At 36.9% G+C, this 27802-nt stretch overlaps 1 protein-coding gene and 1 long non-coding RNA gene across 8 annotated transcripts in view; both read right to left on the bottom strand.

The window, feature by feature from the left end:
* Window positions 1-213: 213 nt before the first annotated feature.
* LOC309663228 lies at window positions 214-11992 on the bottom strand. Its single transcript, XR_014265157.1, has 3 exons — window positions 10376-11992; window positions 3079-4531; window positions 214-2697 (listed from the first exon to the last, which is right to left on the bottom strand). It is a non-coding gene; the product is annotated as an uncharacterized lncRNA (long non-coding RNA).
* Window positions 11993-14405: 2413 nt separating this feature from the next.
* Window positions 14406-27802, bottom strand: part of UBE2E3 (ubiquitin conjugating enzyme E2 E3) — an 89132-nt gene continuing 75735 nt past the window's right edge. For 5 of the 7 annotated variants that reach the window (XM_082466826.1, XM_082466823.1, XM_082466825.1 and 2 more), the window contains exons 4-6: window positions 20762-20894; window positions 16692-16839; window positions 14406-15044 (exon numbers count right to left, since the gene is read on the bottom strand). In XM_082466826.1, the coding sequence (XP_082322952.1) occupies window positions 14947-15044; window positions 16692-16839; window positions 20762-20894 (379 nt within the window). In that variant the 3' untranslated portion in view covers window positions 14406-14946. Of the gene's footprint in view, window positions 15045-16691; window positions 16840-19059; window positions 19149-20761; window positions 20895-27802 lie in introns of those variants that run through there. The other 2 variants (XM_082466828.1, XR_014265148.1) reach the window with 2 other exon arrangements.

The following is a 27802-nucleotide window of genomic DNA, read 5'->3' as shown; positions in this document are numbered from 1 at the left end:
ATATCATAAAAGTACAAGTTTTCTTTCACATATGTGAAATGTTATTTTATACCTCAATTTGATCCATGCATGATTTAAGAAATACAAGTTCTCAACCAAAACATAGGTCCAAGCATGCAAAATCAATAGCTATTATAATTTTTAATTTTGAAAATCTCTTGAACTTTACTGGCAACTCTTTTAACCTTGCACCGTTTCAAAGGAAAACACAAATTGAAGCGAGCTACATTTATTAAACATCTCTTCATCAGTATGAACATCGACAATGCACTGAACATTGCCAGCAAACAGCCTGCTGGGATTGGGGCAATCATTTATTTTCACTCAAAATTTCCTGTAAGGTTTGAAAATACGTACTTCTGCCAGTTTAACCTTGGTTTCTATGATTACTAAAACATTTGAAGTAAATAAACCAAACAAAATCTTTTGAATTTCAGTTGTTTACAACGTACCTCATTGACAGGAAACAAGCCTTTCTAAACTGGAGATCCTGGCAAATTTTTACAAGACAATAAAAACCATTTCCCCCTTTTTATTATAAAAACAATGTTACCACATATAGAGGGGAAGATTAAATTCACCTGTAATCTCACCACCCTAATGTGTTACCTTTTAATCTCTATCCACAAACATGATTTTCACATAGTTGTAACTTGTGTATTTACACAATTTTGAGAAAATCACTATTTAAATCCTCAGATACAGGACTGTATGTATACTCCTCTTTAAGAAAATTATACAGTGTAAAACCTACAAAATGCAATATGTCCATCAATCCCAAAATACCCAAGAGCTTCAACCTTCCAGACCAAATTACAACTGCGTTTCTTTCCGTCTGCACTTGAGCACATGAGTTATGACAAGGCTAACATTGGTCTGAGTTCACCATCTGTAAAATAGCATAGGTAAAACATCGCTATAAATTTTAAAAGTTATCTACATTGTTTAGCACATTTTCTTTGTGCAATGTTTATAAAACCTTAAAATTACATCTTAAACATCTCCATACTAATTGAATCAATAATCTTCAATCATTCTTAATTATTATTCCACTTTTCTTGAGCTTGCTTTTTAGGCAAAGTGGTTAATACAAATGAGAAATAAAGGGCATCTGCATCCAAGTACGCTTTCCATGCCAAAGGAGAAGCAGCACTATTTAGGTGGAGTAGGTTCTGTGATGGCAGAAATACCAGCCTGGGTTTATCAGATGTCATCTGTGTGACCTTGAGCCAATCATTTTGTCCCCTTGCACTTCAGGTACTTTACTGTAAAATGTAAAATGAATACTTGCCTTCTATCTCTTTGGGGCTATTATTGCAAAAACTAGAATATAAGTAAAGCATTTTAAAATCCTCAGATGAAAGGTACAACATTTTTTAAAGATTTCAGTTTTATTAGGATTGATTGACAAATACAACTTATTATTAACCTGCATACTAAAAGTTCTCTGTATCATTCTGGTTAATAAGTTATAGATGAATTCCCATTTTCAATGTTTCAAGAACACGTCCGGAGAGCGCGCTGAACTGGTTTCATTTGGTGACACACTGACATCTAGTGGAGATTTATGGTGTGCTATGGAATACCATACACCCCACAATAACTCCACACAGTTCTGGCGGGGGCAGAGGGAAGCAAAAGCACCTTTTGGTCTTTATGCGAAGCATCAAGAAAATATACAAATAAATTAAAAAACAAAGGTACACTTCCTGTATATTTAAGTTTTCCCTTGTTCAATTAAAAATACCGGCCAATTCTCAAGACATTTACTCAGTTGTGGGATCATGTGCGGTGGGTAGCAACAAGCTCCTCAGCACTGTAGTTTTGGGAGATGCCAGAAAACCTCCCTCTGATTCAGAGTGTAAAGGAACAACATAACTATGAGCTCAGCTGTTCTTCTTTTCCTACAACCATGGCGAGCAAGGCTCGGGGTGGGGGGGATGGGGGAGAAGACAAGGCAGGGGAAGGGAGGGAAGGGAAGGAAAATGTGTGGGAAGTAAGTTTTCTAGGTTTTTCATTACATCCCATGAGTTAAATTTTGTACCTCTTTGTGGCTAGAATTTTATTAAATCCAGAGGGAGAGTTTCTTTAAGCAAATGTATGTGTAACCTTTCTGGCATATCACAAAACATTTATCTAAACCTGCTCACTTAGCACACTGCATTTACTTTGGAATAAAAATATAAAATAAAATGTTTCTACGATTACACTTAGCTTTCACACATGTCTAGCACCATCATTAAAGTGTGGCTCTGTGTTTCCTCTTCATCCCTTCCAAAGACTACAAGAAGCATAGCTGAGTGGCCTTGGGAGGAAGTAAATCTGACACTCACATTTTTAACACGTGACTATTTAAGATAAACAAATATTAACTGGAAGATCGTCACAGTCACATCAGATCTGCTTCAGTACCAATTTAATTTAAATTTTGTCTCCCCACTTCCCCACCCCCTTTAGTGAAAGTGGGAAGGTCTGAGTGCAGCTGGTCTACTGGATCCACACCTGCCTGCTTCCTTGTTTTCTACCGAGCTTCAACCACTGGATGAGACTTCTTGATACCACTGTTTAATGGCTTCGTTATTCCAGTGAACAGGAAAGTTTGAAGAGGATGAATTCTGGAAGCTGGAATAAAGAATTTGTTTTATACTGCTGTGTGCTTAGCCTCTGGTTCTGGCAGACCCTTCCACCACACCTCCTCTGGAGGAAAAAAAAAAGAAAGAAAAAGAAAGAAGAAAAAAAGAAAAAAAGTGAAAACATCTTACTGTTGGTCTGGAGGAAACATGGGATTAAAAGAAACCTCAAGGATTAGGAAAGTGTGATTTTTCTCTAGAGAAGAACGTGCATGAGTTTGTTCCCACCACACCCAGAATGAGTCTAAATTCTTTAACTCCTTCAGTCTTTCATTTTTGTCTGGGAATCAGAAGAATCATCTAGAAATGATTGGACCAGACCAGCTCTCAAGCATAAAATCTAGAAGAATCTTACAGCATCTACATTGCTTAATTATAATCAAACACTCTGAAATAAATATGTATCCATTATTGGTCTGTTAAATTAAAAAAAAAGAAATATACTCACTTATGTCTTTCTTGGCAATTAAGAGTAAACTCCAATCTTCAGAGCCCAGAGACAAAAACAAACAAACAAAAAACAACAAAAAAAGATGCGACACAACCTATTAGCACAAGCAAAAACAATGTTCTAATAGTGAAGCTTCATGCTGTACTCAAACATATAATTATCCATACAGTTTGCAATCGTATTGTTTTACTGCTTTAAAAAAGTCTCTCCAGACACTTTACACTGCTCAGTGTTCTATTACTAAACAAAATTCTCCCATAATTTTCCCAACATTTCTGCAGTGTTGTTCATTGTTTTTTGTTCAGTTATATAATTGAGGAAAGTCAGGCCCAGAGAAATTAAAAAAACAAAAATCCACTTACAGAATAAGACAGTACGTAAGAAATTTGAAAGCTTAGTTATTCTATCACAGACTGGTGTTTAATTCAACTATTTTGACCCTAGAGTTCAGAATCTGAAGACCCAGGAATTAGAATTGAAATAACTACTATTGCAGTGTTTTACTCACAAAGTAACTATTGTGGATACATCAATGACCTTTAATTACTCTAAGTGATAATACAACTAAAATTTAAAAGTTGTCATCTCTCTATTCATTTCTTTCAAGACAAAGTGTCAAAATATGTCAGGCGGCAACTCTTGGTAATCAGTTTTCATATTATGTGTAATACATACTTTATTTGAAGGTAATGTTTTATTTTGGAAATGATGATTTTAAGGATTCCTGGGCAGGACCCAGACTTAAGAGCTAAGGTTACTATCCCCACTGTGTTAAATAAGCAGATTGCAGTGATTTTCAGAGAAGCCGTGAGTCGTTTGGGTGTAAATGTGTCCTCCTAAGTCATTCTTCTGGTTCCATTGTCCCAGGTATGCCACTACACAGTAGACGGGAACTGAGTCTTCCACACATGTTCCAGACAACTTCCAGACAAGCTGCAGATGCTAAAGCAGCAGTGACTCTGAAGTTCAGTCCATGGGTGTGTTGTATGAAATGAATCTAGAGGAGTGGTCAGAGTACCCGTGCACAATATATTCATTGTCAGAAAAAGGATTTACAATAACATTATAGAATCAGTACTAACACAGAATGCCCCAGTCTTTGTGATCTTGGCTTCTCTGGAAATGTAGAAAAAATAGAAACAGGTCTGACTTACAGAATCCGAGGAAACTTTTTATTGATCTCTTTATCCTTCCAGCATTAGGAGAGCAGGCAATACAGTATCTTTAACCCCAGCTCAAAGGAGTAAACCTTTTCCCAAAGCTTAAATGGGATGGACGTTTTCTCCACGTCACAGTGCCCTCTCCTAAATCAACCACCAACATCCTCCATCAACAAACAGAACCCACAACCAAGTGCGGAAGGACGGTGCTTTTGCTGTTTCTCTTCAGATGTCCCCACTGGAGTGTTCTCATGTTGTGGGCTTTTGGCATCCTAACACCCAGTCTTCCCCTAATGATAACCACAGAATTACATAAATCCTACTTTGAAAATGCACGGAGAGAAAATACATTTCCAGCAAATCACTAGGAAAGCTCTAACAAGCTGCAAATAAGAAAGAATACAAAACGATTTCTAATTTAAGTAACAAAATACAGGGCTTTAGAGATGCTATTCATTGCAATCTTCCAGCCAGGCCTTAAATAAGGAAATGCTGTCTTAGCAAGGTGCCTGAGGAGAGGTATTAACCAGGGGAATCAAATGAAACTGAGGAGAGACAATCAACATGAGACCTAAAAACCTCTGCTCCTTTAGACTCACTTCAATAACATGTGCAAACCTTCCCCTTTGATGTTAACTAACGTCAGCCTAACAGTTAACTTTAAACCTGGAAAGTTTTGTGCCCATGTTTAAATGTGGCCGAATACTCGCTAATCTTACTAGAAACATATCACTATAATGAAAATAAAAACAAGTGGTGCCATACGCCAAACTGATACAGTGTTCATCCACTGATTATGTACTTGCCTACACTTGGAATGTCATTTTATGAAGGCGCTTACATATAGTTAGTAAGTAAGCTAAAACACTTCCAAATATTCAAATCCAGCAAAAAAAAAAAAAAAAAAGTACAAAGTTGCCCACTCATCACTGAATTATTCTGGATTGAACAGAAGGCTAAATTTCAGCACTGCCAAATGCTATTAGGCACAGAAGCAATGCACCATCTGTCTTGAAGTAACAAGTATATCAATTCAGATATAAAATACTGGTGTGCCTAGCAAAGTATCTTAAGCAATCTATTTTCTGATGCTTGAAACTTAACACAGCCAGCAACAAGGTTATATGCATCAATACTTTGAACCGCTAGTAGTAAAAGAAATTATAAAAATGTCAGAGCATCGAAGAGTTGTAGTCCTATGAGCAAGAAGGCCTTGAAGAAGAGTCAGAAGATTAAGGAAGTTTTCTCAATGAGTCACTATTGCCATTTCTCTGAGAAAATATTTTTAAGTGATGGATAGAACGGCTGCCATTGGCCAGAATGACTCTGGTATTTCACTAAAAACTGAACCTACTACTGAAATAGATGCTGCTTCATCATATGGGGGTGTACTGATGTCATGACAGAAAGCTGGGCTTCTAAGGAGTTTGGACTTTACTCTGAAAACAGCGGGCAGCCACTGAAGTCTGTGAGCAAAGAGTGTGCTTACTCTGGGAAGATTAATGTGACGTCAGCGTGAAGAAGAGACTGGAGTCCTTTGTATGGAAAAGAGGGTGACTTAAAAAGACTCCTGCAGATAAAGGGCCTGAATTAGACCTAGGACTGAAAAATCTGAGAACAGAATCCAAACATGCTGTCCTTCAGAAATAAGGTGAAAAGCCAGCAACTATCAGCCTGTATAAGTGTGAGATAGTCTAAAGAATATTATTATGATTAATTTAGGTTAAGAAAGAAGAGTCATACCCTATTTAAGTTCAGATAATTAGTTGGTATAAATGTGCAATAATCACACAGCAAAAGTACTGTTCAGCAAGACTCAATCAGGAAAAAAGCTGACTAAGTATTTCTTAATTCCTGACTCTCTAGGCAAAATTAAGTGTATGAGTCAATTGTGATCCGGGTCTGTTACTGACCAGGTTTTCAGAGAAAATAAGCTAAGAAGTGCCCCATTTCTTATGTATGAACCTTGGAAGCAGGAAGTCAGGACTGGAGCAGGGAAAGGGAAACACAATAGAAGGTAAGAGTCCTGGTCCTTAACTCACTGCCCCATGGGTTCTCTGGAAATGAAACTTGCCCTTCAAATTCCCTACTTCCTGAGTAAGGTAAAGGGATAGAAGGCCTGGAACTGGAAGTGTCTTACCATGGAACCAGGGGTAGAAGTCATGGTAACAGGAGTTGGCATCTCTGCGTCCTTCTCTCGCTACTATGTTACAAAGCAGACCTGGGGTAAACACTGCTCCATTTTCTAGAATCATCTGAATGGGCAAGAAAGGATTTTTGATAAGCCATTTTCCTGAAAGCTCTCTGTGCTTACCTAGGACATCTCTTTTCCTGACTAGACTTTGATGAGCTCTTTGGGAGATGTTTCTCCCGCTTCCAGCATGTAAAGCAGCATTAGTTATAAATACTTAAATTTGTTGATTTAAATTTTTAAATCTAGTTCAGTTTGGTGTCAAGGTAGATTCTTCAATGACAAGGAAAATCACTTCAAGGAAAGAAAATATTAAGGTGCTCAAGATTCAAGTCAGCTAATAATTGCTAACCGTACTTGATGAAGAACAGCCATTCCAGACACTAGGGGAATTTTAATTACTTGTTCATTATTAACATGTAACTATAAAATCAAAGGCCCATCTAGCTAAACAATTCACTTAACCATTCATTTATTCTCTCAACAATAAATGACCACTCTCCTGGGCACAGAGGAGTCACACAGACACATGAGGTCTGGTCCCCCCATCCTCCCTTTCAGCCAATAACCACTTCCTACTTCGTGGAGGAGTAGAAGCCACAAGAAAGCTTCCCACTACCACATCTACCCTCCAGCCTGGACCTATCCCCTGGCCCTCTGCTTGTTCTCCTATTAACTATGGATGGGATGAGATGCTGCATTCCCAGCAAAGGACAATCACTTAACTCGTGTGCTACATCCCATCTTCTCCTGCCTAACTCGTAGAGCTCAAGAGTTTCGTAAAGGTCAGTACTGTTTTAAGTGGGGATACTGTGGTTCCCAAGAGCTCCTAGTCTATTCAGGAAGAGAAAGAAATGTCCAAGGGAAGTGCAGGGAGCTTTGGAAACACCCCCAGTAAAGTACAAATGCTTTTCTCGAGAACATTGCTTCTCTGCCCTAATCATCCGTTTCTCCCTATCTTTCCCATCAACATACAGTGTAATTCTCCCCCATCTTAAAAAAAAGAAAACTACTCTCCATTTCTCTATTGCAAAACTGTCAGAGGTCTACAGCTTCTATTACCTTTGGCACCTACTCCAACAGAGCTTTTGATCTCGCCACTCCAACAAAACGATGCTTGCCATCAGTCAGTTGCTAAATAAAATGGCCATTTCGGTCCATATCTGCATCTTAGGTGGCTCATCAGTCGCATCTGAAGCTGTAGATCATTCCCACCTCCATGAAACTTTTCACCTCCTTTTCAGGTCCCCACGCTCTCCAAGCCTTCTCCTTCTTCTTCCTGATTGCTCCTTCCTGGGTTCCTTTGCTGATTCCTCGTGTCTGTCCTCAGCTTCTTAATGTTGGAGTGCCCAGACTTCTTTCTTCTCTAGCAGCACTCATTTCCTTGATGATCTCATCCAGTCCCATAGCTGTAAATATCACCTAGCCACTCATGAATCCCAAATGTTGCGCCTGGCCCAGAACTAATTCCTGAATTCCAGATTCGGATGTCCGCTGCTCTGACGCCTCCATCTGGATGCTTAACAGGCACTTCCAACGTAACCTGTCAAAAGCGAAGCTCTTCATCTTTCTCCAGTCCTGCTCCACGCCACCACCCCCCACCCACCGCCCCCAGGTTCCTCATCTTCATTAACTACAACTCCAGCCTTCTAGTTTGCTCAGGTGCCAAACTTTGACTCGTTTTTCACACCACGTAGTTAGATCTATGAGCAAATCTTAGTAGCTACCTTGAACCAGAATCTGATCATTTCTTACCATCTACACTAACGCCATCCAGGTTGAAGTCATCAGTATCTCTAGCTTGGCTCGCTCTCCCCCTCCCCACCAAGTCTTTTTCCTAACAGTAATCAGAAATTCCAAAACATGTCATAAACCTATCATTCTTTGGCTAAAAAACCCTCCAGTGGCTTCCATCTTACTTAGAATACTACCCAAACTCCTCACAAGGTACTACACACACTACACGGCCCTACGCAACCTGCTCAGCTGCCATCTTCTTGACTTCGCCTCTTGCCATTCTAGTTGCTGCTTTCTCTGCCCCACCTTCTCCGGGCCCTTGCTGGTTTTGGCAAGCATTGAGCACACTCCTGCTCCCAGGTCTTTTCATTTGCTATTTCCTTTGCCTGGAATTCTCTTCACCCCGCGTGGCTTATCCCTCACCATCTTCAGCTCCTGACTCACCTTTTGGTGAGGTCTTCTCTGATTACCCTTTCACAACTGCACTGCAACCTCCCCTTTCTCCCTCTCGGCACACTCTCTATTTCTCTTCCCTGTTTTGTTTTTGACATAGCACTTACCGTCATATATATACACTTTCCCCCCCTTTTTAAACTTTGTCTGTCGCCTTGAACTGGAAAGTAAACGCCCTAAGGATAGGGATTTTTGTGTGCTTTGTTCACTGCTAATCCTAAGTATCTAAACCAATGTTAGTGAAATGAATTGGATCCCTGATTTCTAGGGGCTCGTGATCAAGGGAGGTGACATACAAATAAAATGTGTGTCATTAAAAAAATTACAGAAGAAAAAACTGTCCCACATGAATACTTAAAATGACCTTTACCATTTGGGAATTGTGTGGCCAGGGAAAGAGTTCAGCAGAGGGCTAACGTGCTCCTAAAAAATGATAAAGGAATCAGGCAAGGGGTGCCAGCAATATCCCTGCAATATAGCTTCACTCCCTCACCTCCTTGTGTTCCTTATGATTACTCTTCTTCATCACTAGGGAGATGAAGGCATGAAATGCTCATATAACGACTTGTCATAAAGCACTCCGGTCTCAGTCCTAGAGAATCTTTAACGTTCCTTACACACTTGCCCCCTGAGTATCAGGACTTCCCCTTGGTGACCAACAACGCTCAGTAGCCTGTTCTCCATGGGTTTACCTCAATCCCCTCTCGGTGTGAGATGGGCCTGCAGCAGTAAGCAGCCAACACACCTGAATTTGCTTAGCCAACTTACGAAATACTCATGTTACAATGAGAAGGTGGAATTAATTACACTTCTGGAATTATGGGGCTTTTACCCTGTCACCTTTCAATTACACCTATTGGCTCAGGAATAACATGGGGCAATAAAGAAAAAAAAGTGACCTGTTTGATTCTTTGTCCTATTCTATTTCCCTTTCTCACAGAAGATAGAAGTGGGAAAGAAAAACTAAATGAAGAGATTTGGATAATATTTCAATGACTTTCAACACTCCAGGACTGCCCCCCCTTTGTACTACTATACAGTATACTTGTTCCTCTTCCCTAAAATATTTCTCTTAAAAGAAATTTTTTCAAAAGCTACCACTTTTTTCCTATTAGATATCCCTAAAAGAACACTGTAAGCAGATACATGTATTCCATTGTGTTTTTTTCCTTTTTACCAGTAAAAAGGAATAGGAGAAATATATCAATTAAGACAGTAATGATAATGGGAAATGATGTACATTTTGTAGGATAGAAAGCATTTTGGTATATTTAAGGACTTTTAAAATTACAAGATTAATTCATTCTCCATTTTAAACAAGTAGGCATTAAGTAGGTTATGAAAATAACCCATTGCTACTTCTCACATTTCAAGTTTACAGGAATATCACCTACCAAGTATAAAGCACTGAATCAGTATGATGGGGAATTAAAGAAGACGTGACTGATACGCTTTACATGGTCCCTGGATAACCTTATGGAGAAGATTACACCCATGATATAATATTCATTCATTCAGCAAACATATATCATGTTATATATTGGGCTGATACAGAGACAAGGACTATAGACATTATCCCCCAAAAGCTCACTATCCAGAAATATGTATAAAGTGTTAAACTGAATATAATAAAGTATCAAAATGCACACTAGAGATATTGGATATTCAGAGTAGTTTGAAAGACAGTAATTATTTTCAAAGCATCAAATAGTATTAAGAATGTTTAACATCATATAGATTAGATAAAACTTACCTAATTATTATACTAATATTTTCATAGCTAAATCAGCAGGGACATCTGTTTGATTTCTCATTCAGTAGAAAATGGATACACATTAGCAAAGATGTGTTCTCCTCTGCTAACAAGAGGGAAAAATCTATTTGGACAGGAAAAAAACTATTTAAGAATGTATTCATCTCTGCATGCAACACAGTGCCTGAAAGGACCTTCGATTAGCAAACTCTTAAAATTTGTAGAATAAACTCACAATGGAGGTCAGTTAAGGTGGTATATGGTATAACCACCCTCCCCCCTCCACCCACCCCATCCAAAAGAAAAAAAGAAAGAAAAAAGAATTCTTGCCCAGAAGGGCACCTGGTTTGTTTGCTCACACTTGGAAATATGTACATGCTTGAACTGCTTCTATTATTTCTGATGTTTGTACAGATGGTGTCTCAGAGAAACAGACAGACTGACAGACTGAAGGTACATGATAGTAAAATGGAAAGGTTTCATCAAAAGAGCTGGACTTGAGATAAACTTTAGGAATTGGAAGATTTGGGGGAAAAACTGCTTTTAATGTTCTATGTTAGAAACACCTGCATAACTGGCTTTAGCCTCACTGGATTTCAGCAAGGTAACCTACAGATACAAAAGATTTAAAGTCAATTTATAGTTCTCTAAATGCACTCATTGGTAATATCTAGGTTGATTCTGTCTGACAAGGCTTTAACACCACTTATCCACACCAGTCCTAAAAATTCATTTCATAACCACTTTGAAAGGACTATCATTCCACTGTGTAGAAACATCCCATTGAGCAATGGAGCGGTTCACTTAAATCACTGAAGAACTTTACCAAAAAAAGGTTAACAAACTAGTTACAAAAAATTGATATTTCAAATAATGCCTATCTACTAAAAAGTAATTATGAATTATTTTTTATTTCGGTATTACTTGAAAAAACTTATTAATTGAAACATGAAACAAGGGATTTATTTACATATTCTATTTATCTAAAGTAAGAACCACTAACTGAAATATTAGTGGATAATTATTGTAGAATCATTAGCTCAACCCCTTCAAATCATTTGCAATGGTTTTATGAAAATTATTAATGCTTCAAATCATGCCATGATTCTGTCCAAAGACCACAATATGAACGTCAGCTGAAGACGTGCAAATGTACTGCATTAACATGACTAGGACACAGGTTACTATGTGATGCCACAGGGCTGAAACTGACTTGAGTTTTACAATGCAGTCATTCTTGTATTGCTGTAAGAACACACATGGGCAAGTAGAGGACTGACTCCAAGTACACAGCACCTCCACGTCCTTATTAGAAAGAGTAACATACACACGGGCCAAATCAAACCTACGAATTTTATCCCTGTGACACGTTAGGATATCCTAGTTTAGGAAAAAAAAAAAAAAAAAAAAGGCAATGTCTAGATAACTAATGTATCTTCTTATTTTGAAAAAGGTCATCATTAAATGATAAATTTATCAATATAAATCTGATGTGGTCATGTGATGCACGGTTAAATAAATTTAAAATAACATCGTTTATCTCATTTTCCAAATTAAAAAAGGGAAGCCAGTGATATTAAAAGTATTCTTATGACAAATGTCTGAGACAGAAGATAAATAAACATACCTCGTATTCATTGGAATCAATTAATAAAGGCTTAATTTGTGAGGTTCCATTTGAGACTAAAATAGAAGATTAAAATAAGGATTGACTAAAATGCAAAATTGTACTTTATCTTATAGATTACCTTTCAGAAGTTTTCTAATTTATGTATACCCGCTTTTACATATAAACATATATATGTTCAACACTAACTGTAATGCTATAAACAAAAACTCTTAGCCTAGTGGTAAAGAATGGGGGCTGTACCTCTGCATCATACTGGCCGTGTAATCTGCATCAAGTTACTTAACCTGTCCGTGAATCAGTTCTATTCTGTCAACTGAGGATCATCAGAGGGTGTCTCTCCTGAAGCTTTCTGAGGGATAGTAAACGAGATGAGGCACCTCAGTAACTAAGTGGAGCCTGGCATGTAGTGGTCTGTGCACTGCATGGCCCCTCTGAGGGCACACGATCATAATTAGAACACTCCAGGCTCAACAGGGTACATGGTGCTATGGCCATTCTTGAATACTCACAACATTACATTTGGACTTGTAAAATTTGCTCTTAATGAATAAGAAAAAGTCTAGGTTTTAAAATATCACAATTTACATCTAGAACAAAGTTCCATGGGGAAAAAAAAAAAAACCTATCTGTAGTACACATGGATGGACATCTATGTAACTGGGAAGTGGATCAAAAATAGAAAGGATTTTTAAAAATTCAGAATTTTCAGAGAACCTAATAGTAGGAACCAAAGTGATGACTTATTACTCAGTCCATTTGAAACTGTGGCCTGTTCCCGGCAAGAGAAAGTGGAACAAACATAACAAATTTTATAAGATTAGAACGACTGAGTTTGAGGACTAAGGACTAATAGAGAACAGGGAAATAATGATATTAACTTCTTTGAGTTTTACATAAGAGACGGAAGTGTCTTATTTAAGGCCACCAAGGTAGTTTGTGGAAGAGCCACAAATATTTTTATGTCACCAGTTCTCTCCACTCTGTCCCAGGTGAGTATGGGACACAGCGTACAAGTAAGCAGGTTGGTGGTAGTAATTCGGCTGATAGCAAACGAAGGAAGTCAAAGGACAGCATCTCCAAACATCCGGAGATTCAGTATGATGAAAGCTTTTCTAGGACTAAGAGATGTTTATTAACCTAGGATGCAGAATGTACAATATCGGAAGTGGGTAAAAACTACTTTCTACAGCTCACCTACATAGAAATCCTTACAGCTTACATAAAAGATGCCCATTCTCATCACATTAACTTGAACTCCAGTACAGATTATTAGTTACTGCTTAAAATAGTCAAGGCTCAGAGGTTTTCATAAGCCTAAGCCTGTTTGGTGTACCTCTGTAACATGGAGAGATTCTTTTTGGTTTTTTTTGGTGGGGGGCGGAGAGGTGGGTGTGTGTTAAATGAAAGATAGATATAGAAGTGTAATTTTATTTTTACCCTGATTTAAGACTTCTACTGACAAATACTCAAGTAGGAGTCCATTATTCTTTGTGAGGGTATATACAACTAGAAATGTTTTACTTTATTATCTTGGAGCAATGTATTTTTATGCTAATAGTTCCAGCCTATAAATTGAAGGGTGTTATTCTATTTCCATATTTAGGACTGGAGAAGATATTTGCCCATATTCCACAACTTTGGTTACACGACCAGAGAATTACCTCAATAACTATCCCAGTCATAGAAAAAAACATTTATACTCTGTTGACCAATCTGAATATTGAAAAATAAACTAGCTCCTGTAAGAAATCTAATATTTAATAATTATAACTAGAAAGAAGGAATTCATATAACCTATTAAACCCTTAAAATTCCCTATTCTTTCAACTGAGAAATAATGCCACAACTGCACAGTAATCCAGAGTTCTAGTCTACCTTCAGGGCAGACAAGGGTTTCTGTGTTCATCTCTGCCTCTGCCTAAATCTGTTGGACAAATGCATAATAAGAATGGTAACGCACACCAAAAACACCATGAAAATTCAAGAACAGGATTAGAAGTCAAAAATGCATGAAAGACACAGAAGGGCTACCGGATTAAAGTTATTTGACAATACTGCCCAATGGTGGACAGACCATTCTGGAAACAAAATCTCGTAAGCCAGGATTTCATGTTATTTTTAGCTCAAATATCATATTATCAAAGTAGAGCTTTATCTTTTTTTTGAGACCAATGGTTAAAAAACGCAGTTTTGTATATTTAAACTCATGTATTCTCTCATTAGGACTTAAAGGAAAAAAACTCTACACATTTATAAGATTTCAAATGTTTTCAATTTAATAAATGATTTATTTATACTAGTCCTCTGTAGTCAATCTTCATATCCACATTTTTATTTCATCAACAATCATCTCAGACACACCTTCTAACAAGACTGACTTAAAATATTACGACAGGAAACTATGCCTTCAGGAGCATGTTTATTGTGTTTGAGATGATACATCAGGTGCTCTCTGAGCTACAAAGGGTAAAAGGAAATCCTCTCGTTACAAACTGACAAAGGTAAAAGGTAAAACATTTTTCACAACAGCATGAACCACATACTCAGAAATAGATCTGGGTTTAATACAAATGACATAATTCCTAGTCTTCTACGGCTACTATTATAACTTCATACAGATAATGAATTAGGCTAAAATGCACTATAATATTTGGTAGACTTCAGGACCAGTATCCTTAGTACATCACAAAATACATTTTGATATCCCAAAGAAGCAAGACTTGCAAGTAGGCGTTTTAAACGTAACTAATCTACAGCTACAAAGTTCTACTCTTGATAGCATTTACCTTTTTGGGGAGTCTCCCAGTCTCCAAAGGATAAAAGCAGAGAGTAGAATCAGTATAACATATACACAGAAGTCCGTATTGTAAAGGCTATAAAGATTTGCAGCACAGTGAGAAGATGCCTTCTGCGCCTTCACACTGCATACAAATTATGTGAATTATGTTGCATATCGCTTGGTCCACTGTCTGGCTATCCTGTCATGTTCTGCTCTGTTGGTCAAATACTGAGTGGCTATGCTTCCAACCAGAGGATCCGCTGGAAAAGTGGAAAGAACATTAAAAGATATTATATGGTGTCTTAAAGGTTCAGTTCTAATAGTCTACTGAATTGAAATGCTGATTTTTCAGCAGCATCTTGATATATAATGGCTAATTTCTCAAAAGAAAAATGTTAAAGTAACATAATCATCTTTATATTTTACTATTCAAATTAGAAAAGCCTCTTAAAAAAATAAATGTTGAGTTAATAAATCTGATTTTTAAAAATGTGTATGCCTTTAATATACAAAAACTATTTTTCACTCTTAGCATTTTATTGAACAATAAAAGTGTGCTAGATGATTGTATTTGTTTTTCTACGGATATTTAAAAATTAATTTTTCCAAACTCAGATCCTATGATGCAATGCTATTCAGAATGAAATATTTCCTTCATTCTGTACAATAACACGACTTAAATCACTACCCTTACCTCCATTTGAAAGCTTACTTGCCATTTTGTTTTAAATAGTATTGAGTGAGAAATTGAATCTGAGATGTAAACTTTATTTTGAATTTATTTTTCAAAAAGGTGTACTATGTACTACATTTGAAGTACACCAAACAACAGCCAGTAAAACGTAAAGCTCTCTTCCCTCCTGACTCCAACTACTCAGAAGTTTCTCTTCCTGGCAAATAATTTATACCTGTTCACAGCATTTCTACCCAGAGACATTATACACATTTATAAGCATTTAGAATATTGTTACGCATGTGTGTTTTTTTTTCAGTGCCTTGCTTTTTTACTTAACATATCTTAGAGAGTTTTCTCTATCCATTCACATAGAGCTACCTCGTTAAGCTACATCCTCTATTAATGGATATGTAGGTTATTTACAATCTTTTGCTTTAATAAAAGATGCCACAATGAATATCCTTCTATATATCGTTCTATCTATCCTTCTATCTATCTATCTATCAATCAATCAATGTATTTTGGGTATATGTATAACTGCTAGGCCTAATATAATAGTAATAACCTTTGGTGATTGATTAAATGTTTAGAAAAAATAAGCCAACTTCTTTAAAAAATGACCACTTAGTAAGAGAGCATATGCGAAATCCCAGGTCTAAACATTATTTTTTCAAGTCAGCTACCCACATTAAAGATCACGTGTGGCAGTTAGGCATTTCTTCCAGATTACGCACTAATGACTTTATCTTTGAGTTTTTATAATCATAATCTAGTCTCTCTCATCGGCTATCATTTTAACATCGACTATTACCACATCTAATACAACCAACCATAATCCGAAAAGGAAGGGAGAACAAGAAGCCCATCATTACTGAGAGGCTGCGTTAAAGCACATGGCAGCATGGAAGGAGCAAGAGGAGGAGGCAGTGGTGTCAGAAACATTACTTTACTCCCGTCAAAAGTGGTTTGTACAACTCCATTAATTTAGAAAACAGAGAGTCACCAATGACAGGGAGAAAATAATTATAGGGTAGTATGCCATTAACAAATTAAAGGAAGTTATTGTGAAACTTCTGGTCTATTCCAATTGAAATGGCATGGATAATTTCCTCAAAAAGTGTTTTACGCTGATCTTTCTACCAACAGCATTTACTTCTTAAATTCACTTTAAACTGAAAAAAATGCACTGTTTTTGTAGCCTCATTGTATGTGTTAATAAAAATCTGCTTACCAGGGTTGCAGTCTGTCAAAAGAGAACAAATTGACAGCAAAACCTTTGAAATAGTCAAAGCAGGACTCCAGTTGTCTTTAAGGATGTCCAGGCAGATGACTCCCTGACTATTGATGTTGCAGTGATAGATTCTGGTGCGGAAAGTAACCTAAGGGCAGTGACATTAAAGACAGAAAGAAAATAAAAAGCTTTGTTACCAACTAAAACTCTCACTAGCAAAAATGAAGTGGAACATATCACAGATCATAGCAAACAGCATATAATTTCATTGAAGAGCTAACAAACACTAGGTTTAAGTAATAGCAAAATTAAATGGTTTTATTTAATTCAGTTCAGAGAAATTTTGTTTTTACCCAGTATAGCAGGAACTATGTTGCTTTTAAACCAAATGAGTCGCTGAACTGTTTAAACAAATGATACGGTGATTCTATGGATGAGTGTGTGGGCGTGCACACACACACCACTATTTAAAGACAGGAAGTGAGGGAGAACACAAACGTTTCGGTGCCAAACGTAAGAGAAACTAGTGAAGAATTTTTTTAAACATAAAACTAAAGTTACATTAGTTTCTTGATAGAAAAAGGTCACCAACTCAGCTAATCTCTTGCCATGTGTCCGAAAATACCGGAGAAGGTTGGTGAAATCACCAGCCTTTCTATTTCTCAGACTTTCATTTCCACAAATGGCTCACTGTCTTGTTAGACTAAGACAGTAAAATGAAACAAGTAAGGTCTTAAGCTACTGAATAAAGGAAACTATTATATCCTTGAGATATGTGAAAAAAGAGAATAAATCATGGAAACAAACACTCACCAGTTTCAAACAATCACAAACACAAGTTAGGTGGTTAATTCTTAATTTGGAGTTGCAAAGAAAAAATACAGTTCCTGATCCCTTGGAACTAGCTATGTACTGTGATCTCCCAAGTGGAGTCTGGGAAGAAAATGTTTAAAGCACTCCAAAGTGTATTTCTGACAAGGACGCATAATTAAAAACAAGAAAGAAACCACTGGCGTAGTGGGGAAGGAGGAGAAAGAGACCACAGCAGTACTCATTTTATCCACGGTTTTGCTTTCCATGGTTTCAGTTTTGGACCCCTGAGGTCAACTGGGGTCCAAAAATATTAAATGGAAAATTCCAGAAATAAACAATTCATAAGTTTTAAATTTTGCGCTGTTCTGAGTAGCATGATGAAATCTTGCCCTGTCCTGCTCTACCCTGCCTGGGTGTCCAGCATAATCCTGCCCAGTCAGTCCACTAAGTAGCATCCTGGTTATCAGTTCAACTGCTGCGAGGTCGCAGTGCTTGTGCTCAAGTCACCCTACTTTATTTGATAACGGCCCCAAAGCTCAAGAGCAGTGATGCTGGCAACTGAGATCTGCCAAAGAGAAGCTGTGAAATTCTTGCTTTAAGTGAAAAGGTGAAAGTTTTTGACTTAATAAGGGCAGGAAAAAAAATTCTACACTGAGGTTGCTAAGATCTATGGTTAAGAATGAGTCTTCTATCCATGAAATTGTAAAAGGAAAAAAACACTTGTGCTAGTTTTGCTGTTGTACCTCAAGCTGAAAAAGCTACAGGCATTAAGTGCTTAGTTACGATGGAAGAGGCATTAAGTTTGTACAAGATATTTTGAGAGAGAGAGACCACAATCACATAACTTTTATTACAGTATATTGTTATAACTGCTCTAACTTTATTATTAGTTATTGTTAATTTCTTACTGTGCCTAATTTATAAATTTATAAATCATAGGCATTTATGCATCGGAAAAAATAGCATCATATAGGGTTCAGTACTCTCCATGATTTCAAGAATCCACTGAAGGTCTTGGAACATACCCCCCTGAGGATAAGGAGGGACTACTGTATATAACTCTAGAACTGTTCTAACACAGTACATACTAGTTACACAGAGCTCTTAAAATGTGGTTACAAGAATTAAGATGGGCTAAAAGTGTAAAATACATACCAGATTTCAAAGACTCAATATCAAACAGAATGTAAAATATGGCGCTAATGATGCTTCTATTGATTACATGTTGAAACGACGATATTTTTGGATACACTGGATTAAGTAAAATATTATTAAAATTAATTTCACTGTTTCTATAAAAAATTACACATGTAGCTTGCATTATATTTCTATTAGACAGCCCTGCTCCAGAATATGGGAATAATGTATGTTCATATCGTTGACAGCTGACTACTCAATAGATATGCATGGCTTACAAACACAATTAATACTCTGATTCCTTTCAGCTTTTAACAATCAATGAACAGAAGAGAATTAAATTTCTATTCTTCTTCAAGAAGTTCAACACCTTATCTGAACTTCAAAAATAAGCAGAACTGTAGAGAAATAATTATACCTAAACCAAGATAACAGCAGAAGTCTTATTTCTTTTTCACTTGTCCAACTATAGATCTGAAGAATGCTTCATAATACTTCATAAGATATCTTAGGGAAGAGGAAGGAATCAACATTAAAGGGTTAGAAAATAAAGATAGTGAGACTTTAGTGAAAAAATTAACATGCTAAATTAATAAATAGCCATCATATTAACCAAAATAATTATGACAAATCATATACAGAACTATGCTAGTCAATCTCTATTTTCCATTAAAAGATTCCAAGAAAAATGTCTCTTCCTTTAACAAATTTTCCCTCATGTATAAAAATTATTTCATGAAAACTATATCTTACAAACTTTTTTTCTAATTTTGCTACCATGTTAAAACCAATTTCCAATATGAAAAATGATGAAAATAGAAATAAGCCTCACTATAAATACAGTCATGTGCTATTTTGCTAAGGTTTTGTTTGCTATAATACAGAAAACTTAAGCACTGAAGGCAAACTGAATAGTTAATGATATATTGGCATTTAACATGTGTCATTTTGAATGTGAATACAATCTGCAGTATTATTAACATGAGGGTTTTGTCCCTTTCTTTGATTGATCTAGCAAGAGATACTTGACATACCCGAGAACATTAAATAAGACAATCATTTAAAGATCTTAGGTTCTGATGGGACCACACAGTAAAGCACTCAAAAACTGACAGCTGTAGTTGAGAGCCAATACCTCTAGGTGATAGGGAAACTTGGTATCTGCAATTTGAGGTAAATACCACTAGGTGGAACTGTTGTTACCTTGTTAGATAAGGGAGAAATGATCTGCCTTCTTTCAAAAAAAAAAAAAATCCTTTATCTTTACACACACACACATAACAACACACATGCACATGAGGCAGGCATTAAATCGCTACATATATTTTAAATAGTGAAGGGAACATAAGGAACTACGCTAAAAGTTAAGGGCTTGATAACACTTCTCCCTGACATGTCAGAAGTCTTTCTAACTACAGCATAATTATGCTCAGGCTTAATACTGATGGTAAAAACTGCTGGCTTGACCATTTTATTGGGAGAAGTCAGAAGAGGAAGCTATTCAAGTAACTGCTATGTTTAAGACTTGAAAAATAATTGCCAGTGATCACAAGACACAACTCAACCCTTCTCGCTGTTATCCACCTAACTGACATTCAGAGGCAACAGGAGGCATAAGTCAGCCAGCCACCCTCACTCCCACTAATGCATCATACTTCCAGAGAGCACAAAAAAAGTTTATTAAATAGTATTAGTTCTCTCTTCTGTGCTATAGGTATCTAGTCTTTGCTCATCTATAAAGATAGGGTATTTAACACAAGATTCAAGTTACTTAACTCTTCTTTCCGGAAGCTGTCAGACAAATTTACTTTTTATCCCAACAGGTTTCTTAAGCAAGGTTCATAAGATACTTTTTCTCATATCATAAATCTAAAATTTATGTGCTTACTGATGTGCAAAGTGGCATACTTTCATTTACAATTAACAAACTCTCCGCTGGTTACAAAGTTATTTGTAAAAGACACAAATCAATTACTTCTAGTTTTAAAAATCCTTGGTTACATGAGAGTTTCTGTATAATCCATGAAAAACAATTAAATAAAAATAACTGCGTCCATCCCCTAGAATAAACTGACTGTGGAAAAGGATAAGTATTAAAGAATGCAATTCTAGGTTCTTACCTTTGGTGGCTTAAATGGATAATCAGATGAAAATGTGATATCCAGAAAAAACACACCACCTTCATATACAGAACCTGGTGGACCAAGTATAGTCGATCTCCATTCATAAATGTTATCTCCTTTAGGCCCAGCACTATTTAAAAGAAATTAGAAATCAATGTGTATATCTGTGATCAATGAATTTAACATCTTAAACCAATTAAATATCAAAGGTAAATTAGCAAACGAGAACAAGAAGAGATAAGTGTAAAAGAAATAAGTCTCAACCCACTTGTGCACGCATGTGTGTATAAACATATTTGGAAATATTTCTAACTTACAGAAAAATCACAAAAACAAAGAACACCTGTATAACTTTATCCAGAATCCCATTTTGCTCATTTGCTTTATCAACTCCCTCTCTCTCCTTCTCCATCTCCTCCTCCTAAAAAAAAAAAAAACCCACACACACATACACAACACCACAACACACACACACACAAAGTGCTTTTTTTTCTGAACCATTTGAGAGTAAGTTGAATGTATCATGGCCCTTTCCCCATAAATATTTCAGTGTGCATTTTCTAATACAACTGCAATATAGCTACAATTTCAGTAAAAGTAAAATCTACACAATACCTACAATCTGCAAAATGTTATCAACTGAACCAATTACGCCTTAGAAAAAAATCTTAATTTTCCTCCAGATACAAGATCCCAGTCTTGGGATCGACCATCTATATATCCTGTGCCTTTAGTCTCCTTTAATATAGAGTCTTTTAGCCTTCCTTTGCCTTCTATAGTATTAATATTTTTGAAGAATACAGTTTTTCTTTTAATAGAATGCTCATCATTTTGAACTCATCTGATGTTTCCTTATGATTAGATGCAGGTAGTTCAACCCTGGCTAGAAGAGAACGTAAGTGATGCTGTGTTCTTCTCAGGGTGTCACATCCAGAGGCACACTGGTGATGTTAATTTTCACTATCCAGATCAAGTGCTGTCCAATTTTCCTACTGCAACTAATAAGCAACCTTTGCAAATACCCCACTCTTCATCAGAATTTCTCCCCTAGATTTAACATCGACTTGTGATTCTTGGCTAAACTAAACCTTACTATGATAGTGATAAAATCATAATTTTCCAACGTCAGCATTTCCTCCACATTTACCAGCTGGCCCCTGAGCCCTCTCTTCTCCTGATTCTATGAATATGTATGTGTATTATTGGTGAGGTCTCATGGATTCCTATCTTTTTTCCTAATGATTTAGAATTCTTACTGAATTTAATTATTTTGATACTCAAATCACCCCAGATTTGGCCACTGGGAACACCTTCAAAATGACCCTGTATCCTTGTGATAGGCCACCATCATTTTTTTTAACACTTCCTTACTTTCTGGCCTAACGATATGTTCCAGGCTCCCATCCTTGGAATCTGCCATTTCTTCAAGGAGCCCTGGTTCCTTTTAGTGGGAATGTTGTTCAAGGTCTGAGTGCTAGGTGCTACTAAACCCCAAGTACATTACATTGTGTTCAACACCATCATTTCATTTATAAACTACAATGAGAGATAATTCAAAGTCTAAACTCACAGTTATTTGTTAGTAAGACACATCCAATACCCCTTAAACCCTTTTCAAATTTACCTTACACACTTCCATTTTTCTCTAACCTTTACACTATAGACTAACTTGACTTTCTGCACTAAGGTATGTATAAAGTTTTTCTTCTTTTAAAATGACCATCAATTTAAAAATGATCTGCATGTTTGATTTAAAATAAGTGCAAACCAGCATTGATAAAGCAACCACATTAATTACAATAGGACATTCAGGTATACGTTCAACTATAGCTTATTAATTCTGTAAAACATACACCGCAGACTGTAAACATCAAGTAGGCGATGCTATCAATAATCACTCTGACAACAGTTCATACAGAAAGGGTGGAGAAAACTTGACGGTACAATCAAAATGTTTACCGGATGTTTCAAAAACCTATTTTTAAGGCAGATATATATGAACTATAAGATCTTACTTTTATGGCCTATTTAGGGAAAATGCACTTTTGAAAAATACTATTTTCTAACTTTTAAGTATACACAGCAACTGGAACTAATTACAGTAATGGCTCATTGTTCTGTCATCATCTGAGAATCAGGTATATTCCCCAAGGGAATTTTCACTGCAACTAAAAGCATACAAAATGAAGTACCAATTTTGTTTAAAAAAAGGAGAAGTTTAAACTGATTCAATGGCATTTCCTTTTCTAAGTTAATTTTTCCCTTGATGACTCAAAGTAATCGTTATAAAACTAAATTATAGTATGAGACTTTTATAGTACACCTGCTATATTAAAATGTTTTAAACTACACGTCACACACTGATGATAATAATGATGATGATGATGATGATGATAATAACAACAGCAGCTAAGGTTTACTCCATAATAAGCCAAGCATTTGTCAAAGCACCATAGTGCATATCTCATTTAATTCTCCTTACAAACCTATGAATTAGGTACTATTATTATATTCCTATTTTTAGATGAGGAAACTAAAGTTCAGAGAGTTAAATAACTTTCCATACGTCCCACAGCTACAAAATACTCAGAGAGAATTTGGACAAAGTCTGAATAAATCTCTATTGACTTCAATAGTTTTGCTATATTTATATTCCCTCTTATAATTTCAGTGCTACTATGTGTAATTTAATCTCCAGTCAAATTTTGCAAATACTTACTTGGGTAGGAACCCAAGGAGAGCAATTCTCCAAAGAAACCAAATTTCCTCGGTGATATTCTTTGGTTCTTGGCAGAAGAACTATGTTATGCTTCAGATGGCTGGGGATTACTATATTTTAATGAATCACAGAATTTCAGCATGAAAAGGATCTGGTTGAAGCCAAACCCCTCCTTTTACACTTGAAGAAACCAATTCACAGAAAGTAAGCGATCCATCTTAACTCCCCTCTGCCAGTTGGTAGAAGAGCTGGAATTCCCACACCAAGTTCTTGGTTCTTAAATTTGCTGTCTTCTCAGTTATGCTATTCTGCTACACGACACTAAGGATATGGTTATTGCAGCAGGATATGAAATGTGACTTTCCCTACTGTTTTGGAGTAGACCTAGCAGGGTTGCAGCTTATGGCTGTGTTCTAAGGAACCTAGCCTAAGGTGAGTTAGGGCTAAAAATCCACCTCTTGTTGGCTGCCTTGTCTGGAATAAGAGTCTCCATTTTCCTTCTCACAAAGATGCCACCTGCTAATCAAGATGGGGGGCTGGGGGTGGTAAGGAGGGGGTGTGCGGGTGTGCTGGAGGCACGACTGACTCCACCCTAATTCAAACGTAACATTTTATAGGCTAGTAATTGACCTGCCACTGAGGCTTCACAGCTGAGTAGAAAATGGGTGCTAAATGCTGACAATCTCAAGATAGGTGCTAGCCACACCTTTTCACTAGTTCTCAATCTTCTCTCTTTCTCTTTTCCAAAAAGACAACACTCCAGCAATTCTACACTCCATCCTGGATCATCTATTTTCCCCTCTCTGGTGAATCATGCCCACAAGAATACTACAGTGCCATTTCCCCAATCTTTATTTAAAAACTAACCACGATTCCTCTACCCCTTCCAGCTCTCATTTCAATTACCTCTAACAGGCTCTTACCCCCCGACACTCCACTGAAACATCTCTCATCCAAGGTCACCAATGACCTCATCACTAGACTCGATGCTCATTTCTCAATCTTCATCTTATTTGACTGGCCCAGCAACATATGACACAGTTGGTCACTTCTTCCTCCTTGATATACTTTCTCTGCTTTGTTGCTAGAATAACATACTTACTGGTTTTCCTCCTAACTTTCTTGGCCTCTCCTTCTCAATCACTATTGCTGTTCCTTATCTCCCTAACCTCTAAATATTGCCAATCTTCCAGAGCTCAGTCCTTAAACCTCTTCTCCTAACTACATCTACTCTTTTGTTGATCTCCTGCAGTTTTATGGCTTCCAATAGCATCAGGAAGCTCTGAACCTACAAACCTGTATCTCTAGCCTACATTTCTATATTAAATTCCAGAGCTATACATCTAAATGCCTACTAAACCCTCTTTATTTTGAAATCTAATATTTTGTATCCAGTAATTTTGAAAAGTTTAACATGCCCCAAACTGAATCCCAGATATTCCAATTCCTCTTACAAGCTTCCCTAATTCAGCTAATGGCAACTCTTTAGTTCCTCAGGGCAAACACCTAGACCTCACCCTTGACAACACTCTTTCTATCCCACCTCCTGTAAATTTCACCGGTTTTATCTTCAAAACATACCTCAAATTCTACTACTTCTCCCTACTCCTACCACCTCAACCTTCATTGAAAACACCAGCATTCTCTGTCTGGTTAATTACAATAGCCTCCTTGCTTCCACCTGAGACCCTAAGCCCCACCACGGTAGTCTATTCTCAATGACAACCAGGCAGAGCGATAAGTAAATCAGATCACGGAACTCTGGTCAAAACCCTCCAACGGCTTACCTCCTTATTCTGTGTTAAAGTCAAAGTCTTCTGACCTATAAGGCACTGTATCATTTGCTGCTACCATCACCACTACCACCCTTCTTATCTGCTCCTCCTTTCCTTGCTCAACTGGCTATAGCAACCTGTTTCTCCAACTAAAATGTACATTTCCACCTCAGGGTCTCCACACCAGTGTCTCTGCCTGGAATGCTCTTCCTCAAGATATCCACATGCTTTGCGCCATCACCTTCTACAGGTCTTTCTTGGCTCAAAAGCCACCTTCTCAGCGAGGCCTTTCTTGGCCACTCTACCTAAAATGTCACACGGTCTCCACACATTTCACCCGCCTTTCTATTTTTTCTCCATAGCCTCTATCGCTCTCTAACATATATTTTATCTATTTATCTTACTTATTATTGTCCGTCTCCCACTAGAAATGGAAGCTCCATGAGGCTGCAAGATGTGGACCTGGCTCTTCAACTTACGGTGAAATGGGCTTTTTATGCCCTGAAAATCAGATGTACTTTAATAACTCAAAGTGACTAAAGAGTTGTGGGATCCGCCCAAGGGGAGAGGAAAGAGAGATCTCATGGAGCAGCGGGCCCCATCCTTTTTGGCACCAGGGACCGTTGGCGTGGAAGACGATTTTTCCAAGGACCGGGGGTAGGGGGGATGGTTTCAGGATGATTCAAGCGCATTACACTTATTGTGCACTTTATGCCTATTATTATTACATCAGTTCCACCTCAGTTCATCAGGCATTAGATCCCGGGGGTTGGGGACCCCCGTCATAGAGCATGTTTAATGGCAGAGGAAAGGGAAAAGAGGCAACGGGGAAGCAGAAAGGGAACTTTTTCTTAAATGGGTATCCCCTGCTTTTAAAAAATTCACTTTATGCCACTTTGCTCTTACGAAAGACTTACATTAGTACCTGTTTTCACCAACCAAAAGAGATCTAAAGAAGATTTTCGCTTTTACAAAAACAGGTGAAAAGCAAAAACAGCGTTCAGTCTGTTCTGCAGTGAGCATTTCAGAGGCAGGGAGAGCGGCACTGCCAAGCTCCTTCCCCGGGAACTACACTCAGCATCTCAGCATCAAGCCTCCGTAGCTTTGAACTGTGTGTCTGTGAGCATCTGTGCTTTATCTCGATTTATTTTGTGCAGCCATTAGCAAGATGTGTCCTAAGGTAACTGCTTCTTCGCTTTACATCATTTAGGCTTACAAAAGGTTTTATAGGAACACTCTACTTTAGAAAGTGGGGTAAACATGTATTAATTTCATAAAAAAGGGTTAATTTACTTAGTAATTTACTTCACTGATACAGCAGAAGTAAAATTCATTCCAGTTCTGAGTCAAATTATGAAAAAGCAGAGACAAAGTTAACGGACTTTGTTTACTGCAACCTCAATATTTTGCTAATGCCAAAAAGAAAGATCAATTGTTAAATTTCAGAATTGAGGACGTAAATTTTTGTTTAAATACCACTAAGAAAAAGAGTAGTACTTTTATTTTACTGTTTTTCCCCTGCAAACATTACTTTCCTCCCTTTAAATACCATGTTTCCCATAAGCTATTATAGCTTCTGCACAAAACAAACAAAAGTAAAAAGCAGGCAGAAAGTTTAGATAGAGTGACAAACTTGCACCTGGGAATTTTCTGTTACTAGCTGCTCTTATTGTTAATGAGTAACAATATTTTAAACATTAGCAGCAAGAGGACTGATCTTAGCAAAATCCATTTTCTCATCACTTGAATATTCGTTCAGAAATTACTGTTACTACAAGGGTCATAAACACTAGCCTTTTACAGCACTGGAGTGATTTCCCACAAGAACTCTCAAATGCTTAATTTAATAACAGATTCAATTTTACAAATATCCTTTTTTTAACACAATGCTTTTTTATACAATTTTTAAATCCCATACTAAGCCAAATGCAAAGATTTACACTAAAATCTGTATGGTTTTTATCCCTATGGCAATCTTAAGAAGAGCTGAATTAAATTCAAGGAGAAAAGAATATAACATATGTCTGACTTAAGACGGACATAACTATGAAAAGTGGTGTAATGGTGAGTGTCCCATTCTAAACCATTAAATTGTTAAAATATACCTGTGTGTGTAGTGTGCATTTAAAAAAAAATTACTAATACAAAGTTCTTATTTAAGCATGGGTTTAATTTTACGGCTACAGAAATGAAAGAGCTTGAACTAAGATGCCATATTGGTATAACTTCAATAGACCTTATCCAGCATGACTAAATTTTAAAATACTATATATTAATATAAAATCTGTTAAAATACAAATAAAATCAAAGAAGAACTAAATAAATGGAGAATACTATATGTTCATGGGTAAGAAAACTCAATACTGTCAAAATGTCAGTTCTTCCCATCTACAGATTCAATGCAAACTCATCAAAATCCCAGCCAATTATTTTGTGGATATCAACAAACTGATTAGAAAGTTTTTATGGAGAAAAAAAGATCCAGAATAGCCAACTCAATATTGAAGGAGAACAAAGTCAGAGGACTGCCAGTATCCAACTTCA

The sequence above is a fragment of the Balaenoptera physalus genome, assembly GCF_965194825.1.
Source record: "Balaenoptera physalus genome assembly, chromosome: 6".
Lineage (NCBI taxonomy): Eukaryota > Metazoa > Chordata > Mammalia > Artiodactyla > Balaenopteridae > Balaenoptera > Balaenoptera physalus.
The sequence above is the reverse complement of the archived record's forward strand: the minus strand, read 5'-3'. Positions and strand labels throughout refer to the sequence as shown.